Source organism: Glycine soja, chromosome 20, assembly GCF_004193775.1.
Source record: "Glycine soja cultivar W05 chromosome 20, ASM419377v2, whole genome shotgun sequence".
NCBI classification, from domain to species: Eukaryota; Viridiplantae; Streptophyta; class Magnoliopsida; order Fabales; family Fabaceae; genus Glycine; species Glycine soja.
The window spans coordinates 48,276,255-48,296,628 of record NC_041021.1 but is presented as its reverse complement, the minus strand read 5'-3'; the positions used below and the strand labels follow the sequence as shown (position 1 = coordinate 48,296,628).

The 20,374-nt window shown below is 27.9% G+C and overlaps 1 protein-coding gene across 2 annotated transcripts; it reads right to left on the bottom strand.

Moving 5' to 3' along the window:
* Nucleotides 1–8,386: 8,386 nt before the first annotated feature.
* LOC114401226 (dof zinc finger protein DOF4.6) lies at nt 8,387–10,453 on the bottom strand. 2 transcript variants are annotated; one of them, XM_028363689.1, is made up of 3 exons: nt 10,255–10,453; nt 9,014–9,894; nt 8,387–8,889 (listed from the first exon to the last, which is right to left on the bottom strand). In XM_028363689.1, coding segments are annotated over exons 1-3 (906 nt in total). In that variant the 5' UTR covers nt 10,279–10,453; the 3' UTR covers nt 8,387–8,888. The 2 variants fall into 2 exon arrangements, with proteins under 2 accessions (XP_028219490.1, XP_028219489.1); XM_028363688.1 differs by having other exon boundaries at nt 8,432–9,894.
* Nucleotides 10,454–20,374: the final 9,921 nt, after the last annotated feature.

Sequence of the window (20,374 nt, the reverse complement as noted above, 5' to 3'; positions counted from 1 at the left end):
AGTTTGTTTCATCCTAACAAGTAACTATTCTCTTTTTCGGTTCACGGTGCTCAAGGTTAAACAACTTCCTTCTAATAAGTTATTATTATGTTAGATGTTTAATTTGTTCTTTTTTAATGTTAGGAAAGTGCCTTTCCAACAAAAAAAAAAATGTTAGGAAAGTGTTATTAATTAGTGTTATAGTTTTTCTTGTTGATTAATTTATTTTAACTTCAATTCAAGCAATTGAGCAGCATAGTGTCTTTCTTTTTGTGTCCTTAATTTACTGCTAGATTCAAATTAGTGAAACTAGAGCTAGATTAATCTTAATATATGACAAACAATATAGATTTAAACTAGTATGTGCGGACGCACGGGTTAGTTGCAAATTTTATTTTCTTGATATAATTATATCCATTATTTTTATTTTTGTAGAATTAAAAATAGATAATACAATTAGAATTAAATTTTATCATTTTGGTATAGGCACTTATATACATAATGGAATTCTCAAATTTAGAATTTAAATCATTCAAATGTATCAATAACAACATTCAAGGATAAAAAAATTAATTACCTCCAAAACAATCACAAAAATTAAAAACATTCCAAACATGCAGTTTAGTCAGTATATTAAATTACTAAATTTGCAAGGAATAATTGGAAAAAAAATAAACGAAAATTAAATGTAACAACATTAAAATATATAACATGTTTATTATAATAAATATGCTCGGATAGTTAATATTTCCATACAGGTATTCTCCTTTAAAACTCTACAGGTTTTCTTCCATTCTGTTCATGAGAAAAGATGGTCCATTTCCTGCTCAAACCATCCCTCCTTAGATGGCATCAAAGCCACCAGTCCCACCACCATTTTGCCACACAAAAATACTCAAGTCTCATATTAACCGCCTCACTTCTTGGAATGTAACTTATATATCTATTAGACAATTTCATTTAACATCAATTAGTTTTAAAATGAAATCTAACATGCTATTAGAATCAGACTTCAAGTGTTATGCATGAAGAGATGTGTTGGTTAATGTCAATTGATTTTAAGATGAAATCTAATATAATTTTATTTAAATAATTTTGGTAATTACTGACTTCATCTAGCAGGGTAACTTTGAATATAAATTGTCATATTTTAAGAAAAAGAAAAGGAGTGATGTTCAGTTGGATTATCATATGTCTTTATATATGTCGTCTTCCTGTCTGTGTATATAGTAATTCAAAAAAGAAAAGGAGTGATGTTCAATATAGATTTAAATAAGGAGTTGAAGATCGAATTACTTGAACAGTAATTGGCATTAGAAAATTAGATGTTTTAGAATTAGAAAACAAGAAAAGAAGTTAATTGTATTGATCGAGCTGGGGACTGGGGTAATTCCTCCCAAGCAAACCTGAAAAAAGTGTCATTCTACTCGACTCATTGTAAAATGTCATTTGTCAAGTGAATGAGTAGCATTCCATTTAACAAAAAACAAAATATATTTACTTGCACACGTGCCAAATTCTAATGAAATATTCTATTTCATTGTCCTCCTGGTAGAAAAACTTTTTAGACCTAAAGTAAGTACAATAGAGCTTTCCAGCACAGCGTGACATATGTTACATAATGCAATTATTCTATATATAATTATGCCAGAAATAAACTTCCTTACACACTATTTTAAACATACCATAACAAGCTTAAGCACATATTTTACAATTAATTCGTTAAAATTTATTAAAATATAAAATTATGATAAAGTATGATATAAAATCTATCAAACTTACCAAACTTCTCTTTACATGAAGTGCCAATTAACATTGTGCATCACAAAAATATTTCACTAGTACGTAGTCACTTAAATACCTTGCATCAAACTAATCAACTTTTAACTGATTAATTTATCTACATATCTCTAATTAATACCTTAGACCAATATGTTTCAAATATAGTTTAATATATTTCATTGAGTCATTAACCCTATTTTTATTTTCCTAATTTTTAACTAATAAAACTATTTATTAAAGTTGTAGAATTGCAACTTATAAAAAAAATCATTTAATTAATAGAAGAACGTTTTTCTTTAATCAGCAATGACTGTATTATATATATATATATATATATATATATATATATATATATATATATATATATATATATATGCACTTGAGAACGTTTTAATTAGTGATGTGTACACATTTTATTTGTGTGATATGATGTTGATTGAAAAAAAGATAAAAAAAATATAAAATTAAATATCTTTAATTAAAATATTTTTTTTAATTTGATGCGAAGTTCAAGAATTAATATTTGTGTTGCGGGTTTAAAACACCAGGAGAGAGAGAGCTTGATCTTGTACAATGAGCTCGGTACTTAACTGGGTTAATAATAATCATGAAAGCTCCTCTAAAGAGTCTCAAAAGATATGTAGTTTGATGCTAATATTTGTTATGATTATGAGCATTTGGCGAATTAATTGAGGATTCACTTCTTGACAAAGTCAACTCAATAATTTTGTGTTTTGTGCGATCACTTTTCCAGCTGGGATTCACTGTGTTCTTAGTCAATCGTTGATTCTGAACTTCCGGCTAAAGGGTAAATAATTGAGCATTGATTAGAGGCCCCATTATCCTTTTATTTACTCTTAAATCTTAATCGGTGAGAATCAAGTTGTATTCCAACAAAATCCTATCCGATTGTCATTCGCAAAATTGGAGAAGATGGGTCTTATGATAGGCTTCCTCCATGAGTCATGATCACCAATGCTCAAAATATATACCACCTTCAATTTCTAACAATTTTTGTTATGCTAATTCACGTCAGTCGTCACTGTATCTTAAATTAACTTCTCTTTCTTTTTCTAGCTTCAGGGATGGATTCAAAAATCTTATAAGGGGCTAATTCTTTTTTCTTCCTTTACAATTATTTAACTATTTAACTTTCAATAAATAATAATTTTTTAAAAATTACATTTTACACATAAATTGAAATTAATTTTTATATTAAATGATGATAATGTTAATTGTTATCATAATAACAATAAACACACAACTAATTTTATATTAGTTATCACTTTAATCATTACAATAAACTACAAATACAATTAATTTTATACTAATTAACATTAATCATTATTATAATAGCAATATACAAAATTAATTTTATATAATTTTATAATAATTAACTTTTATATATATATATATATATATGAAAAATTTCAAGGAAAAAGGGATTTGATCCTTATTCGCCCTCTCTCGATCCGTTCTGCTTACATCGTTGGTTGGTCACATCGCATTCTTCTCGAGTCCATTTTTCTTATTTCTATTTCGCAAAGGTAAAAATTTTGTGTGTTAGTTGATTAGTCTCCTTCCTTAATCAAGAAATATATTCAAATAATTATATAATTACAAATATCTTATACAATTCTAATTTATATAAACGTGTATTTTAAAATGTTAGTTTTTAAATATATTTATATTTATATATAACTTAAGCCCAACTGCCCAAGTGATCGTCTTCGTACCTTTGAGGCCCGTGCTGCCTGTATCCAGAATCTCCAACAGATTAAACTTATATATACTTTTCTTTTTTTTAATTGTGGGTGCGTTTTTCTTTGGAATGATATTTTGCTGAATAGATCAGTTAAAGAGTTAAATAAAGTAGTAACTAATAACAAGCACAGATATCTTTATTGATTAAGCGATTTCATTCAGGAAGACATATATATATATATATATATAGATTCATAAGCAATTCTTTACATCACAAAGAGTGACATTCGGCTGGAACTATCAAGAAATTTAGTTGACAAGCATAGAAAGCATACAGTTTTTAAATGAAAATCGTCAATAAAATGTACCGAAAGAAAATAGTAACAAAAGGTGGTAAATAAAGTTACAAAGTACTATAACTAAAAGAAGAGAGAAAATCATTTGAGATGAAAATTTTTGTCCACACATTACATAAAATTTCCTATAAAAAATTATTGTCCAATGAAATTTGCTACCAGAAAATTCTGTCACAATTATCTTGAAGCTGTTGATAATTACATGGGCCGTAGCAAAGCCTCAGTATGCCCATTCGTGTTGATATAAGAGGAAGTAATTTATCAGGAAGATTCATATATAGTATTAACTGCTATCTCCGAATTGATTATATTGTCATTGAAATATAAGTATTTGCAGTCCACAAAAGGAATCAAGTTGTTATATATAATCATATGGATTCTTGTTTTCCCACTATTTTAAATTACTTCTGCAAACCTGAAGATCATAAATCATAATACTAAAATAATAATTGAAAAGAGCATTGGAATGTGGCTTAATAGGCCAGTCAAATGGAAGGCTTTTTTTTCAGCTTATGCTGTGTTCATTTAATACCTCATATATGACCTGAAAAAATATCAGAACAATAAGAGGATGGTTATTGTATCCTATAAAAACATCATATACTTGATGTAATTTACCCTATAAATATCATATGGTGACACCAATTTCAGACCATTATTCTCCACAAAACAGTAGGGTTCGATGTTTCCTCAGTCATTTCATTACTACTAGTAAAATTCATTGTCTGCAGTTACAAATGGATAAATGGACTAAAAAGTAAGACTGATTGCTCCGTGACAGCCAAGTTAAAGCCTAATTGGATAGTGGACTAAATAAGTGCGTCATGTAACTGCCGTTTATCAAAACGGAAAATCCTATTCCTGAAGAAATAATTTCTCACATCAATGTCACTTCGGGTTCGGGTAAAGACGGACCAGCCTAGCTGGAGTTATATATCAAAACAAGCATCAATATATGGTCTCCTTACCAACCAGGAGCATTCTAACTAATATTCAATGACTCTATTTTGGATAAGGTGACACTGGTCTGTGATAGAATTGAAATAGTTTCGGAAAGAAATTTGTATTCAAACAATTCGGATTTGTCACTTCCTTCAAAGAATTAAGAATAAAATCCTAGATATTTTTTGTTGTTACAGATGCTATAATGCCAAAATTAAGAAGTTTTAATTCTAATTGATCTATTGGCAGATTAATTTGCTATTTACATTGATGGTTAGGATTAGGTAACGCAACATTTATATTTCTTTTATTAAAGAATGTTATTGTACCAATGATAGTCAAATGACTCAATGCGGTTGCGAGTTAAAGTGGACTAAGACAGAAAAAATTTAAATTTAATCTGGATATCTAAAATGAAGTTTAAATACTGTGAAAGATTTTTTTATTCCAATTGATTTATTGGCAAATTAATTTGCTGTTTACCTTGATGGTTAGGATTAGCTAACGTAACATTTCTTTTGCTTTTTCTAAGGAATGCTATTGTACCATTGATAGTCCAATGTGAATTGATCCAATATAGATTGCGAGTTAAAGTGGAAAATGGCATAAAAAGTTGAAATTTAATTTGGATATCTAAAATGAAGTCTAAACATTAAAAAGATCTTTTTTAAAAAAATTAGTGAGTTTTTACATGTTAATTTCACATTCCACCATCATCGAATTGGGAAAAAAAATCCACATTTAATTTGAACTCAAGATTAAGTTCAGGCATTACACTTTGTTAAATAGATTTGGATAATTCGACTAGCCCAACTCATTTAGGTAACTCTAACTTCAAAGGTGGTCACGTGAAAAAAAAAAAAGCCTGATCAACACTTAATACATCATTCGGTTAATAAATTTCCAGACTACGTTTGATGAGACGAAAATAATTATAAGCATAAATTACATAGTAATTATATTGATTTTCTTTTACTGTTAGAATAGTTATGTTAATTTTTTATTTTCAAATTTATTTCTTCCTTTTTCATCAGAAAATCTATTATATTTATCACTTTTGCCCCCCTTATTATTATATCTTTCTAGTTTCTTCCAACCCAATCGACCAAAATGAGTGGATGATCTATGGTGTGTTATAGACGTCAAAGAATTTCAGAATTTAACATGCGTTTCACGTCTATCACTCCAGTGACGGCCACCATTTGCAGCATAACATATATACTCCTTTCCCCCCTCTTTTCAGGGAACGAGAATAATCTTTTTTACATAATTCTTTTAAAAAGCATTTTTTTTAAAGTACTATTTGTAATGCATTTTTTTTAAAGTACTATTTGTAATATATTTTTTTCATATTCAAAGTTAGAATTCTAATAAAACTTAACCAGTATGTTTAAAAATTAACTATTAATCAATTATGTCAAATTTTCTGAACATATGGAGTAGTTATAGACTTATAGTTGCCACTTATGGACGTAAAATTGACTTAAAAAGATAAATATCTGTGAATTTCTGCACCTTTTTCTCATAAAAAATTGAATTAAATGAAGTTAAAAATAAATAAAAGTTTAAATTTTCATAAATTATGATATATATATATTTTAAATATATTTTAATTGTTGAATAATAAACATTTTTGTGCATAAATTTGATTTAATTTTTTAATAAAATTATGTTCATAATTCTAATTTTATTTTCTTATCAAACAATTAAAGTTTTCGATCAAATAATCTATTATTGATGAATCATGACAGTAGGTGAATGATATACTTATATGTTACTCTTCCCTTCTCAATTTATGTATTGTTCGTCTAGCTTAGAGCGCAATAAAATAAGTTAAAAATAAGAAAAAGAAAGAAAATAAAGGAGAATTATTAATATTTTTAGTTCAATTGAAAGTGCATGTTAAATTTGTAAGAGAGAATTTATGTTTAATTCTCATAGAATATACTTTGAATAAGGAGAAGAAATTTAAGTATGACTGAAGATTAATCTCATTATGAAATTTATGAGGATATCTTAAGAGATATTATTAAAAAGTCTCATACTCTAATTATTATGGTTAAAAGAAAAAAAGATGAAAAAGTATGTGAGCAAATCTAAGGGAGAAGACAAATAAAAAGTATGAATTTTTTTTCTATAAATTTGCATGAAAATGAATAGTAAAAAATGTTTCTTTTAAAAAATAATCAATTGTTTTAATTAATAATTGATTGTCACGAAGCTTATATCTAGTTTAAAGTTACATAAATACTTTTAAAAATTTTAATTCAAAATAGTTTTTTCCAATATATAAACTGAAAGAAAAAATTATCACTTCTGAAGTTTAAATATTTTAAAACTCTTGTAACCTTAATTTAAACATGCACAAATATTTTTACCTATGATAGTTAATATTTATACATGACAATGAATTGTTTGAAAAAGGCAACTAATTGTCTGTAATAAGAATCCATTAACAATGGATAATTTGAATTTTCCTATTTTGTATTTTGTATTTGTGTTGAATGAAATGGTTTTAATTTCTTATTTTGTTTTCAAACACACTAGTTGGTCTGAGGGTCCAGATGGGCATTAGTAGTGGCATACAGCGCAGAATGAGGAGAAAAGGAGAAAGCAAGTTTATAGAAGAGAAGTGATGAAGCAAGTGGGACTGAGTGTATAATTATTCTTATTTAGCACACATGCCGAGGGGAATGTTTATGGGACCCTCACTTGGAAAAATTACAAGATAACAGGGCATGTCATGTGTCAGATCCTTGTCACTTTTTTTCTTTCATAGGAAGAGGTGGCACGCAAGCAATCATAATTGCCTCTTGTCAATGTGGGAGAGAGAACTCACAATCAATCAATCCTCAGATTTTATTCTTATTTATGTCTTTTTTTTACTTTTTCTTTTATTTTTTTTAATTATGTTCATCTAATGATATTTTACATAATATTTTTTATTGTTTAAAATACTATTTAAAGTATTTTAATAATTTAAAATGAATTAAATATAATTTATAAGGACTAAAAATAGTTAAAAATAAAAAATAATTTTATAAGGATAAAAAATAATTAAAAAATAAAATTATATTTAAATTTTTTTATGAATAATAACATTTAAATACTTCATCATTTTAAATATTTTTTTCTATCATATTATATTACTTATTATATATATATATATATATATATATTATTTTCATTAGATTATATGTTGAATAACATTTTAAGCGTCTAATTATATTTATTCTTTTTTATTTATCATGAAAAAATCACTATTATCTATTTGCAAACCGAACGAAAATAGTACAAGCAGAGGTATTTTATTGATACTATTGCGGAGGCCGGTGGGTGGGCTTTTGATTGAGTCAGCTTTATAGTTTGTAGTTATGATGACTATACTTAATCAAGGTTACTTCTTTAATGGGATGTCACGTGAAGATATCAGAAGTCTCACCTGGCTTTTATTCATGAATCATGATCATAACACATTTTAATGCGGATATGAATCTTGCTACAAATGACATCTCCAATTAAACCTAAATGTATTAGCACAATACAAATAGAAAGAAAAGGAAAGGGGTGATAAAATAAAGCTATATCATCACATAGATATTCACAGCCAAATATTTACAATGTAAACATAACACGCCAATTTATTAATCATAAAAAAAGCATACCAATAATTTATTTAATAATAATAATAATATATTCTTGTACATTATACATTTTCGAATCCGGTAAGCTAGACAATCAAATCAATTGATGATGTTGCCCTTCTTCAGTGATAGAAGAAATTACATGAAATACTATAACAGCAATAACACTTAATTTACCCGGCCCCCCTTTCTAGCTACTTGTTAACCCTAAAAAAATGGAGTTAATCTTGATCTCTTCTATCATTACATATAATCAAATGTAATGTAACCCTTGTTTTAATTTTCCAAGTACTACTGAAGCCTGCCTAAAATAAGCTTCATTTCAAGATCCCAAAATAAACTTGGTCATGAAGAGATATAAGCGGAGCCAGATATACATATAAGGAATTGACAGAAGAGGAAAAGAAACTCATGTATGAATCGATCCTATCAGCTGTTAGCCAGTTATGAAGAAATCCAAACAAGTGAAGTCCCCACATGATCTGACGGAAACTCATTAAAACCCAAAAGAAAAAAGTTCAAAAGGAAAATTAACTTAGTAGAAAGCAAGAGAAGAAATTAAGTAAATAAATATATATCTTTATGACTCTCTTGATGATTAATTACCATGATCCTCCGCCTAACATTCCAGTCCAATACCCAGTTGAATCTCCTTGTTGTTTCTGATCCATTGTGGTGATGGTGGAGCTAGAAACCTGTCTTAAGTCATCAGATGGAAACAAGAGCCTCCCACTTTGAACATTCTGAAGGCTTGTGTACCCGTTTCCGATCCCATCCAAAGAGAAATTCAAGGTTGGCTTGAAATCTTGCAGAGGAAACCCACATGTGTAGATAGAATTTGGATCAGATGGAACCGGCACAGGCATGAAAGAAGTCAAACCAGCACTGGAACTTGAAGTGATCCCAGTAAGAAGCTCCAATGCAGAAAGGTGAGAAGTGGAAGTTGTAGTTGTGGTTGAAGAAGAAGAAGCTGAAGCTGACATGCTGTTGTTGCTACTATTGTTGTTGTTGTTGTTTTGTTGGACCAATTCAGAGATTTTTCTGAAATCTGGGGTGGAGGATGGAAAAGCCAAATTGAGATCTTGGCCTTGATGAATAGTATTATTGCTATTAGGGTTTTGAGTGTGTGACAGAGTTGGAGGTGTGATGACCAGATCAGAAAGAAGCTTCTTATTGGTTGAATTATTGTTATTGTGACTATTATTAGGTGTGGAACAAGAAGCTGAAGATCTCTTGTTCTTCCTAGAGCCACCTCCTACAGGGATGTTTCTGAGAGTTCCACCTTCAGTCCAATACCTTCTACAAGTCTTGCAGAAATACCTAGGCTGTGTGAGGCTGTAGTTGTTGTAGTAGCAGAACTTGGTGTTAATTGAATGACACCTTGGACAGTTAATTGCTTGTTCCTTCTGTGGCCTTGGCTTACTTTCCACAGCCTTTGGACATGTATTTGTCACCACTATATCTTCTATTGGTTTCACCACCATCTCCTTCAATAATTATATATGCATATAAACAAATTAATTAATCAAATCATGCAGGTGTGTGTATCAAACAAATATACATACATCATAACTAGCAAATTAATTTACTTGGTCTGCACTTTTTCGCGATCGAGAAAGATGGAGGAAATTATGTATATAATTATGATATAAATGGAAACTTTTGATCTACTTCTTTATGTTATGGCAAAAGCAAAGGAAAAAGGGAGAAAGCGAAAGGTACATACATGATACATATGTTAAAGAAAATTGATAGATATGAAGAAAAAAAATGATGGGTGGACACGTAGTTTCACTTGCACCAGCAGGTACAAAAAAGGAAACAGAAGGAATCAAAGGATTAATTACCTGTGGCCATTGAGCTGTGTCCATGGATGGATGAAGATGAAGAAAGGATTTTCAAAGGATGAAGTTGATGAAAGAAAGAGAAAGAGAAATGATGGTAGGCTTTGTAATTTAGTTGAAACGCAGAAGCAGAAAAAGGGAATGTTAGAGACCTGTGCGTGAGTGTGGGACGGTGTATATGACTGAATGAATGGAGTACCTTTTTCTACTTTATCAATTTTAATATGAAGACTTCAGAGAGAAGAGAATATGGGTGGGTTAATTAATTCATTATTTTTTTTTTATTTCGTCATCTCACACTGACCGTGGCATATAAAATAAGAATACAATGTATTCAGAATATTATATTCCATGTGGGAATACATGTACACCAAAATAACAAAGCATGGGAAATATGTATGTAAATTTAAATCTAAGAAATTGATTTTTGTTTTTAATAATTAGTATCAACTGAGTGTGTGGATGAAATAGCGGGTGACTATTCTAACATTAGTAGTGATCTCAACTTTATACAATAACATTAAATGTTTTTATTTTTTATTTTTTTATTTTTATAGTAATTTTAGCCCTTCAAACTAGATTTTTTTTAAAAAAAAAAGATACGTGTAATTTAAAAAATAATTTTTTATATTTAGTAAAATGAATTAGTTGAAAATTAAAATATTATTTCTTAATTTAAAGTTAAAAGTTTAAAATTAATTTATTAAATTAAAAATATTTGATAAATTTAATTATTAACTAACTTAAAATGCATAAAGTACACATGTTTGTATGGTTTATAAATATGTGTGTATAATAAATACATGTTACTTGAAAATGAATGGCATATCTCCTTTGATTGCCATTGTGTCTGTTGGATCTGGTTAAAGTGGGGGCTTTGGCCAACATTGGAACCATTCATAAACAATGTTCTGATTGCCAACACTTAAAATGCAACGTCAACTCTGCCTCTTTCAAAGGTTCGCCATTAAAACATGAAGTTGATGCCACAGGACTTGTTGAATCAATGCACTGGCATGGCTCCATAATCTTGGTATCTCAGATGTAACTGTTGATCGAAGTTGATTGCAAACTTAGTGGTTAGTTTTATCCCAAGACAAGCTAATCCTGCGCGTGCCAATTGGCCATGGTGTCAAGATCTTTGCTAGTCCCCTTACTTTTGAGTTGATTTCACTTTGTATTCAAGCTTTCATCTCCAATCAAAGTTTTCTTTGACTCCCAACAAAGAATAAATATATGTCCAATATCTATTAATTTTATATCAAATTTAAGATCTTATTTAAAAAAATCAAACTTAAAAGACCATTTGAATCAACCACTTATCATTATAAGTTTATATATATATAATTTTAAGTTTTACTAAATATTAAAATAAACAGTGCATGTTATTGATTGAATAAATAATGTAATATGAAAGAAAAAATTATAAAACAAATGATAGTATAATATAATATAAAAATGGTAAATGATTTTTTTTCATAAAAAATAAGAAATTAAAAATTCAAATACTGCTTCAAATGATATATAAAAAAAGATTATAAGTTAATGAAATAAAATCATTTATCAAATATAATTATTAAATAATCAAATAATTAAAAAAAATAAGGTAAAAAGACTTCCTAAACAAGCTGGGAGACTTGTGGTTAACTTGCTGTTTAAAACTAAACAACTAAGTAACAAATCTTTTTGATATGACCACTGGAGATCGCTGCCGCCCAAGCTCGTGACTTTTTTTCTTGGGTTATATTCCAATTTCGACACACTTTGCCACACTGCCCCGGAATTAAAATTCCATTTTCACATTTTGTTAGTTTCTCAGTTAGCGGAGAGGAATGACTTTTTTTAGGTTTAATTATTTATTTGTTTTTTTTTTATAGATGTGAATGAATTTATTTTACTTTTTATACTTATAGACATATTTTTTTATTAATCTATACACATCTCACTTTAAACTCTTCTTCATCTCTACACGTATGTTTTAATTTCTTTAGTCCCTTCTATAAAGATTATAAAAGATTAAAAAGCTACGCATAGAATAAGAAAATGTTTTTTAAATATAAGGACTAAAATAATAAAAAAATATGATTATAAGGATTAAATACATAATTAAACATTTCCTTTTAAAAGGAGAAGTATGTAAATTAAGAAAAAAAATCATTAAAAATTAGCTACTTGTTAAAAATTGAAAGTTATTAAATTAAAAATATAATTTCTAACAATTTTTAACTGCAACAATACAAATTATAATAAAATATGATAAAACAAACATTATATCATCACTTAATGCTCAAAATAGAGAGAATGAACTAAAAACTATGACGGAATAAAATTGAAAGGTCGTTGACTGGTTTTTAAAAATTTAAGAACTAAAATCATAATTCACAAAAATTTAAGGAAAAAATATATTTTATGCTTGTTATTATAGATTAGTGTATGTAATAATTCAAATATTTTGAAGTGTAATATTAAATGAGTAGTATAAATAATGTAAATAGTATGATGATTCAAATAAAAAATGTAATATGAAAAATATTCAAAAAATAATCTAAAATGGAATAAGTAATATTTATCGGTAAAAAAATTATTCTTTAAATTATGAATAGTGCCAATTTGTCATTAACTATATAATTATTACTTAAATTATTTAATTATACGAGTTTTATTGAAATAAAATATAAATTTATGATAATATTAATTAAAATTAATTAGTATAACTACTTCTGTTGAATTCTTGATAAATCAAATATTTGTTTCATATATAGAATTGAAGATAATAACTCTTTTTATTATTGGTATCAAAATTTAATTAAAAATGATTTAAGAAAATTTTAAATTTTAAATAAAACTAAATTATTTTTAACCAGTTTTTTAATTAACATATCTTTTATATTAAAGACTCAAAATTTAGATTACAGACTACAGAGTATACATTTTTTTTCTTTTCTTCGTAATGTCACCTGTTAATTCATCGTTGAATCCACCACTGTGTACATATTTATAAGATTTGGGAGGAACAATGAAAGAGAAATGTTAGTGAGTAGGTTTTATGAGAATTCTTATCGTGCTCCGTTAATTTGGAGGTGTTAATATGGCTGATTTTTAACTAATAGGAATCAAGCTGTACTATTATATTATTATTTAAAAATTAATATTAATTTTAAAAAAGAAACTTTAATCTTTTAAAAAAATTGTTAACAAAAAATTAAGGTAAAGCAAAAAAGAACAAATAAGATATACCGATTAGCATAATAACAAATAACACCATATGATAACAAATAAAAAAATGATAAAAAAACAAATAAGAACTGAATTCAAAATTTTAAAATTGGAATTTTTTTAATCATATTTTTTTTGTGTTGTCATATCGTTTGTTAATTGTTATAATAATTGGCGTATTCTTTTTTTTTCTTGAAATTAATCATTTATTGATATTTTAAAAAAAAATTATCATTAAAAATTAAAATAACAATATAATGATACAACTTAATTTTTATTGATTAAAAAAAGAACAATATCAATATCCAAATTAACGTGGACAAGATAAATATTTTGTAGGTTTTAGAGGCATTGTTAGGTGGGAATGATGACGTTAATTGACTTTGGGCGTAGGAACAGGAGCGTCTTTCCCAGTCTGATGCGAGCCGCTAGATCATTGCGTCATTCTTTCAAAGCTTCCCCAGGTTCAATATTTTTAATTATGTACTAGTAGTATACTATAAGATCTCACCAATGTGCATTAATCAGTCAATTTAGAAATCTAATGCAAAAATAATACCGAAAATGATTGACTTATCCTCTAAATATACTAATAATAACCCATTTTTCAACTATATGCTTCTCTAGCTACCATTCTCCAATTGGATATAATGTAATCAACATGGATAATATACGATTTTGTAACTTTGTCAGTTTTTTCATAAGTTGATATGTACCTTTTGCTTTTATTTTTTTCTAAACAAATGATGCTAAATATTTAACATTATAATCTTTTATAAATTACTCGATTTTTTAACTACCAACACAACTTTAAATAGATTAGTAATTTGTCAAAGACCAATTAAGTCTTATATAAAAAATTATTCCTTTCGTGTTGTATTATTTATCTTTTATAATAGATATTTCTCTAAAATATATGAATTACATATATTGTTATTCTAGTCTATTAGAATTGAGTTTGAAAGTTGAAATAATTTACGTAAGATTATATATATATATATATATATATATATATATATATATATATATGAAGATGTTTAAGATCATTATAGTTTATAAATGAAAAGGTTTTCTCTTTAATTAATTGGATATTTGAAACTCAAATTGGACACTATCGATTAAACTAAAATAATTCTTACCAATTTATCGTCATATTCATCACTAAATCATTAGTTTTTAATATCATAGCTGGAATTTGAAACCTTGGCTTTGCCATATGGCTCATTTTATCTAATCTATGTCTTAAGCATGATTTAGTCTTCAAAAAAAAAAAAGCACCATTAAGTCAATGGATATGTTTCAGATCAAGCTTGTGGCTCAATTTGCATAATGGGTTACCTCAGCCCACAAAAGCGTTAGCCTTAAACTGTAGACATTGATTGAAGTCAACCCCTAGATGCAGGATATCTAAAATGTATTAGTAAATCAAACCATGGCCTGGAGTAAAGTTATCATGTCGCTTTACTAAGATTGTCCTTGAAAGCCTTTGGGTCATGTATTGTAGAATCCAATCCATCTCATGCATCTAAAAATACATGTCATTGAAATGTCTTTTACACATATGTAAATCTTACTTTTCACTGTATTTCTATGATATTGGAAAACCTGCCAAATTTAGAAAACTCAAAAACTTAGATGCACTCAAAACATATTAGTCAACATTCACAATAACTCAATCAAGTTCAATAATTATCATATATCCCACAATCTTACAACTCATATTTAATCTATTTTTTCCTATCTTTTTTTACATTCTTTATCATATCATATATCATATCTATCACATTTTTCTTTACCTTTTCTTTTTCTTTATGTCTATCTTTCATTAATTCCAATCCACCCAAAATAGGGTGAACCTTTGTCATTTTTTATTCAATCCCAATAGTCTATATCAAACACATCATCTCGGCCTAATCTCAACATATATTAGGATGCATCCATGGAATTGGAATCACTAATATCAATATATACACTATGTTACTATTAATTCATAGATTAAATAAGGATTTAACTATAAATGATGTGAGAACACATTCAAATAGATGATCTAACTTCCACCTTTAATTCGTGTTTAAGCAGAACCTACTCCAAGTGCATTTCATGGAGTTTTTGATGGCCATGGAGAGGATGGTGTTGCTGCCTTTGTTAAAATCAATGCGATGAGATTATTTTTCGAAGATGTGCTTGCCTTTGTTAAAAACAAGACAATGATGTTATTTTTCGAAGATATTGTTGTCTTTGTTAAACACAATGCTTTGAGATTACTTTTCTTTGTTAAAAGTAATCTCATAGCATTGTTTTTAAGAATAACAAAAACATCTTCAAAAAATAATGGTATAGCATTATTTTGAACAAATGCAACAACAACTTCAAAAAATAATCTCATAGTTTTGTTTTTAAGAAAGACAACATCAAGCCCTCTATGCCCATCAAAAATTGCATAAAAGGCACTAGGAGTAGTTGCTTAAACACGAATCCAAGGTAGGAGTTAGTTCATCTAATCTAGATGTTTTCATCATCAATAGATCCCTGGGTCCAATATCGGCACAACAACCAAATCAAACATTGGGTATTCTGAATTGGTTTTGGAGCTAGAGAATTTTTCTCAAGTGATTTATTGTCACTAATTTGGTGGATTATAAATGTGATCAATTAGCTTTGCCGATAAATTTAATTCCATTTCAAAATAATAATCAAGGAAAAATGAAAAATATGTAAAAATATTCTTACTTATAAAACTGAAAATCATGTTAAAAAATGTTCAAAGTAGAAAAGATATTATGAAATAATTTGAAAAAAAAAAGTAAGAGTGTATAAAATATTCTCTTTAATAATATGATTTTCTGAAATATTTTTATATACTATAGCATGCAAAAATTGGAAAAAAGTTTGCACAAAATAATTGAAGAATTGATAATAAGTATAGAAAAAAATATAAAATAGAAAGTTAAAAGTGAATAAAAATACATAAAAATATATATAAACTATTAACAAGTGATAACATGATTATAAGTAAATCTAAATGTACTAAAAAAATATGTAAGTGAATGTAAAAGACTCAAACTAGGCATAAAAATATGTTCAAAATTGAAAAAACTATTATGAATAAGTTCAATTAAATAAAGCCTAAAGAACCTTTCTCTTTATTTTCTTGTATTCTTGCTCCCAGCTGCCAGTTCAGCATGCAATGTGGATACAATCACTCCCTGTATCAGGATCTCAAGTACCTAATTAAAGTGGAAAAGGAGAAATTAATAATCCCAAACTTTTAAATATATAAAGAGAGACAAAATTGCCTAAAGTATATATGTAAAATGAGAGAACTAAGCAATGGTGTAAAATGATATTGTATGGGCAATTTGTCTTCTTCTAATAATGGTATTTTTTATGTAGATAATAAAATGTTAAATTTGACAACAAATTTCTTTCAAAAAAAAGGAAATGATGAAGATGAACCTAATAAATTTTACTTGGAAGAGTCGAAGGATAATTAATATTTGGATTAATTATGTTTTTAGTTACAATTTTTTTTTTGAATTTTTACTTTTAGTCTCTAAACAAAAAATTAACCTATAATGCTTTTGTTTGTTAATATTTTTAGTCTGTTATAAAATCCCGTAGTTAATTTATGGCATGACATTAATTTCTTAATTAATTGATATTTTTGTGGCGGTTAATATTTGACGGGCAAAATCCGCCAAAAAATATTTGTGGGGAACAAATTCTAGACGCTAGAAAACCACCAGAAATTGTTTCACTAGTGTTTCAGGCTTCACTTCTCCCCTTTCCCCTGTTTTCGTTGCAAGTGAGAAGCACTTGTCGATCAACAAATTCCAAATCATGCACACATGAATCCAAATATCCAATCAACAGCCAAATGGATCAATTTCAAATAACCACAAGAAAAAATCATTCTCATAGACCAATATTAAAAGGAATAGCAAAAACGGAGGTGTCAATCATTCACCTAAACCAATTCACGAACACATGATCTTGTTCACCTACCTACATTGAAACTAACGTGTAGCCCAGGAACGCCTTATCCACATCAAAATGCAAAAATCATAACGCAAAATTAAAAAAATTAAGAGTAACCAAAGGAGTTCAAATTCTGAGAACTATTAATTATACCCTTGTTACAGCGATTTAATTTGTGAAACAATCCAACACCACTCTCTTTATTCCCTTTCTTCGATATGATTCTGTGAATCAATCCAACTCCTCTCTTTCTCTCTCTCTCGGATCCATGATTTAGCATTAGATCTGAAGCTTCATTACTTCACTTTAGAGAGAGAGAGACTTTGTGTGTTTTCTTTTGAGGAATGTAGGTGAGAACAAAGGTTGTCGATCTTCAGTAAGGGAGGTAAAGATGACAATAGAGGAAGCCAAGGCGGAGGCGGTGGCTGAGGAGGCCAGGACGGCGACAACGATGAGTGAAAAAATTATGTGGGAATGCTTTAATGTCTTTGGTAGGTTTTTGAATGCTACTTCAGGGATTGTGAAAAGTGAACAAAATTACCACAAATGCATTTGAGTTTAGATACTCTCTCCTTGTATTTTGGTTGCTTCTAGATAATGGAAAACATTGGTTCGAGAATTAGAATGAGAAGCAATTTTTCTGGGTTTAATCTATTGTAAACAAGTCATCTAAGCATTTTCTGACTTTTTTAACCCTCAGAAGATGAACCTCTGCAATAATATAATTAAAATAAATCTAACAAGTGTCATATCATCATTTAGTTAGCATGTGTTTGGATGGAACGATTAAACAGCAAAAAATATTTTAATAGAGAAATTAAAATACTTTTTATAATATAATTTGTTTGGATATGATATTTTAAAAATAATTAAAATGATATCATACTCACCTCATGTAATTTCACATTTCTATTAGAAGGAAAAAAATTTGAATTTATTCAGAATCAAAAATTGGTTTTATTGTGTTTGGCCTGTGTAAGGTGCATTATGCTGTTGTTGGTTTAATTTTCAAATAAATATTTAAAAATGAAAATTTGAATTTGAATTTGATTGAAATTGAATTACTTTATCTAAACAAGAAAATTAAAAAACAAGCAATTAAATTGTCTCATCTAAATAAAATATTTATAAAATGAAAGGAATTTAAATCAAGGTAATTAAAATGTTATGCATTTAAATTTTCTAAAAAAAATTTAAATCCCTCATTCAAACACAGGATAAAGTCATTCTTAATGGTTGAGAGAAAAAAAATAAAAAAGGAAAACAAAAACATTAAGACAAGTTAACTTTTTGTTAAGAGATTAAAAATAAATATTAAAAATGTTGGGAGACTAAAAATATAATTAATTGGACCCTTAATATTTGTATTTGAATTTCTTTTGGTTCTTATATTTTTTTTTATTGGACTTAATTAAGTCTCTTTCATATTTATTTGTTGAACCCTTATTGGGTTTATTAGAGGTAGGTGCATTATTAGAAGAGTTTCTTGCGTCAGTTGCGTGTGACTTTTAATTTTTTTAGTTATGTTTGGGCTTTAGTAATAGACTTTAGTTTCCTTTAGTTCTATTAGTATAAAAAGACAAATGTTGATCTTGTAATAGTTTTGGACTCATTTAGGAATTAAGGATAAAGCTTTGAAACTAGAGAAAATTCTCTTTAGATTATTAGAAATTACTTTTAGTTTTTATCTTTGAATTTTCTTACTTAAAGTAAAGAATCTTTGTCGATTTATCAATCCTAGGAATTGTGGACATTATTGTATCATTTTTTACCTCAATCTTTTTTTTCCCTTTTCTTCTACAATTTTTTTTTGAATTTACGCCCATTTGAGATGTTGATTTTATGATCCTCACAAGAATTCGTATCATTTAACCTTTAAAAGAATTTAGAAATATATAAATATTATAATTTACTTTTCTATACCTATCATTTTATAATATATTATGCTTTAAACATTTATGATAACGTATACTAAACTCTATTAAAGTAAGAAATTTATATGTTGCATTTGGAATTGCGATGAGACAACATAATTTTTCTTAATATTCCCATATCTTTTATTTGTTTTAAAATATGGAGTGGATTCTTGATTCTCCCAAAACCTCATGTAGTTGACATTTGATCATTTCCATTTTTGTTTGCGGTAAGTCAATTCGTGTGCGCCCGTATATCCATGTAATGCAATTGTAAATCACTAAACCAAAGCAATTGCGCAATCTGAAAAATCCTCCGTATTTTATTTTTCTGGTTAAAACAGGGCCTAACATTTGTTGCGTAAGTCCACTGGGCCGAATCCTTAAACGAGCCCAAAATACCGCAGTTTGCTTCAGGAGCTACACTTGAGCTTACGCATATAATGGGACCAGCTCCAATCAATCTCACCTTCTCCCTGACTAGAATAGGAAATGGAGAACGGAGGGAATCTAATTTAGTAGATTAAATAAAATATGTGAATTTTTATATGGTGTATAATAGGAGATAGATAAAGAAAAATTAGAGTTATTGATGAAGTATTTAATATTTAGAGCTTTGATAAATAATAATAATGTGATAAGAGATAGAGAAAGAAAAATTAAAATTGTTAATGAAGCATTTAATATTTAGAAATATTGAAATATAAGTAGTGAGATAAATAGTAATAGACTGTTGGCATTGTCCAAGTTTGAAGAATATATTAAAAATCAAAGAAGGAGTTAGGAGTGGGTCCCAGACAGAAAAAGCAATGTGAGAATAGATAGTCTAGGTTACGTAGGTGTTAGACAACTAGGGCTACCTTAACAAGTGTTTGGTCCACGCGTCCCTTATTGAGTGGTCGTTTTCCTTTTGGAAAGGAAATTCAAAGCGTGGTGGTGCGTGGTGGCCACCACCCAGGGTTATTTCAACGGCTGGGGCTCACTGACATCATAAACCGCCCCGATGACGTCACGTG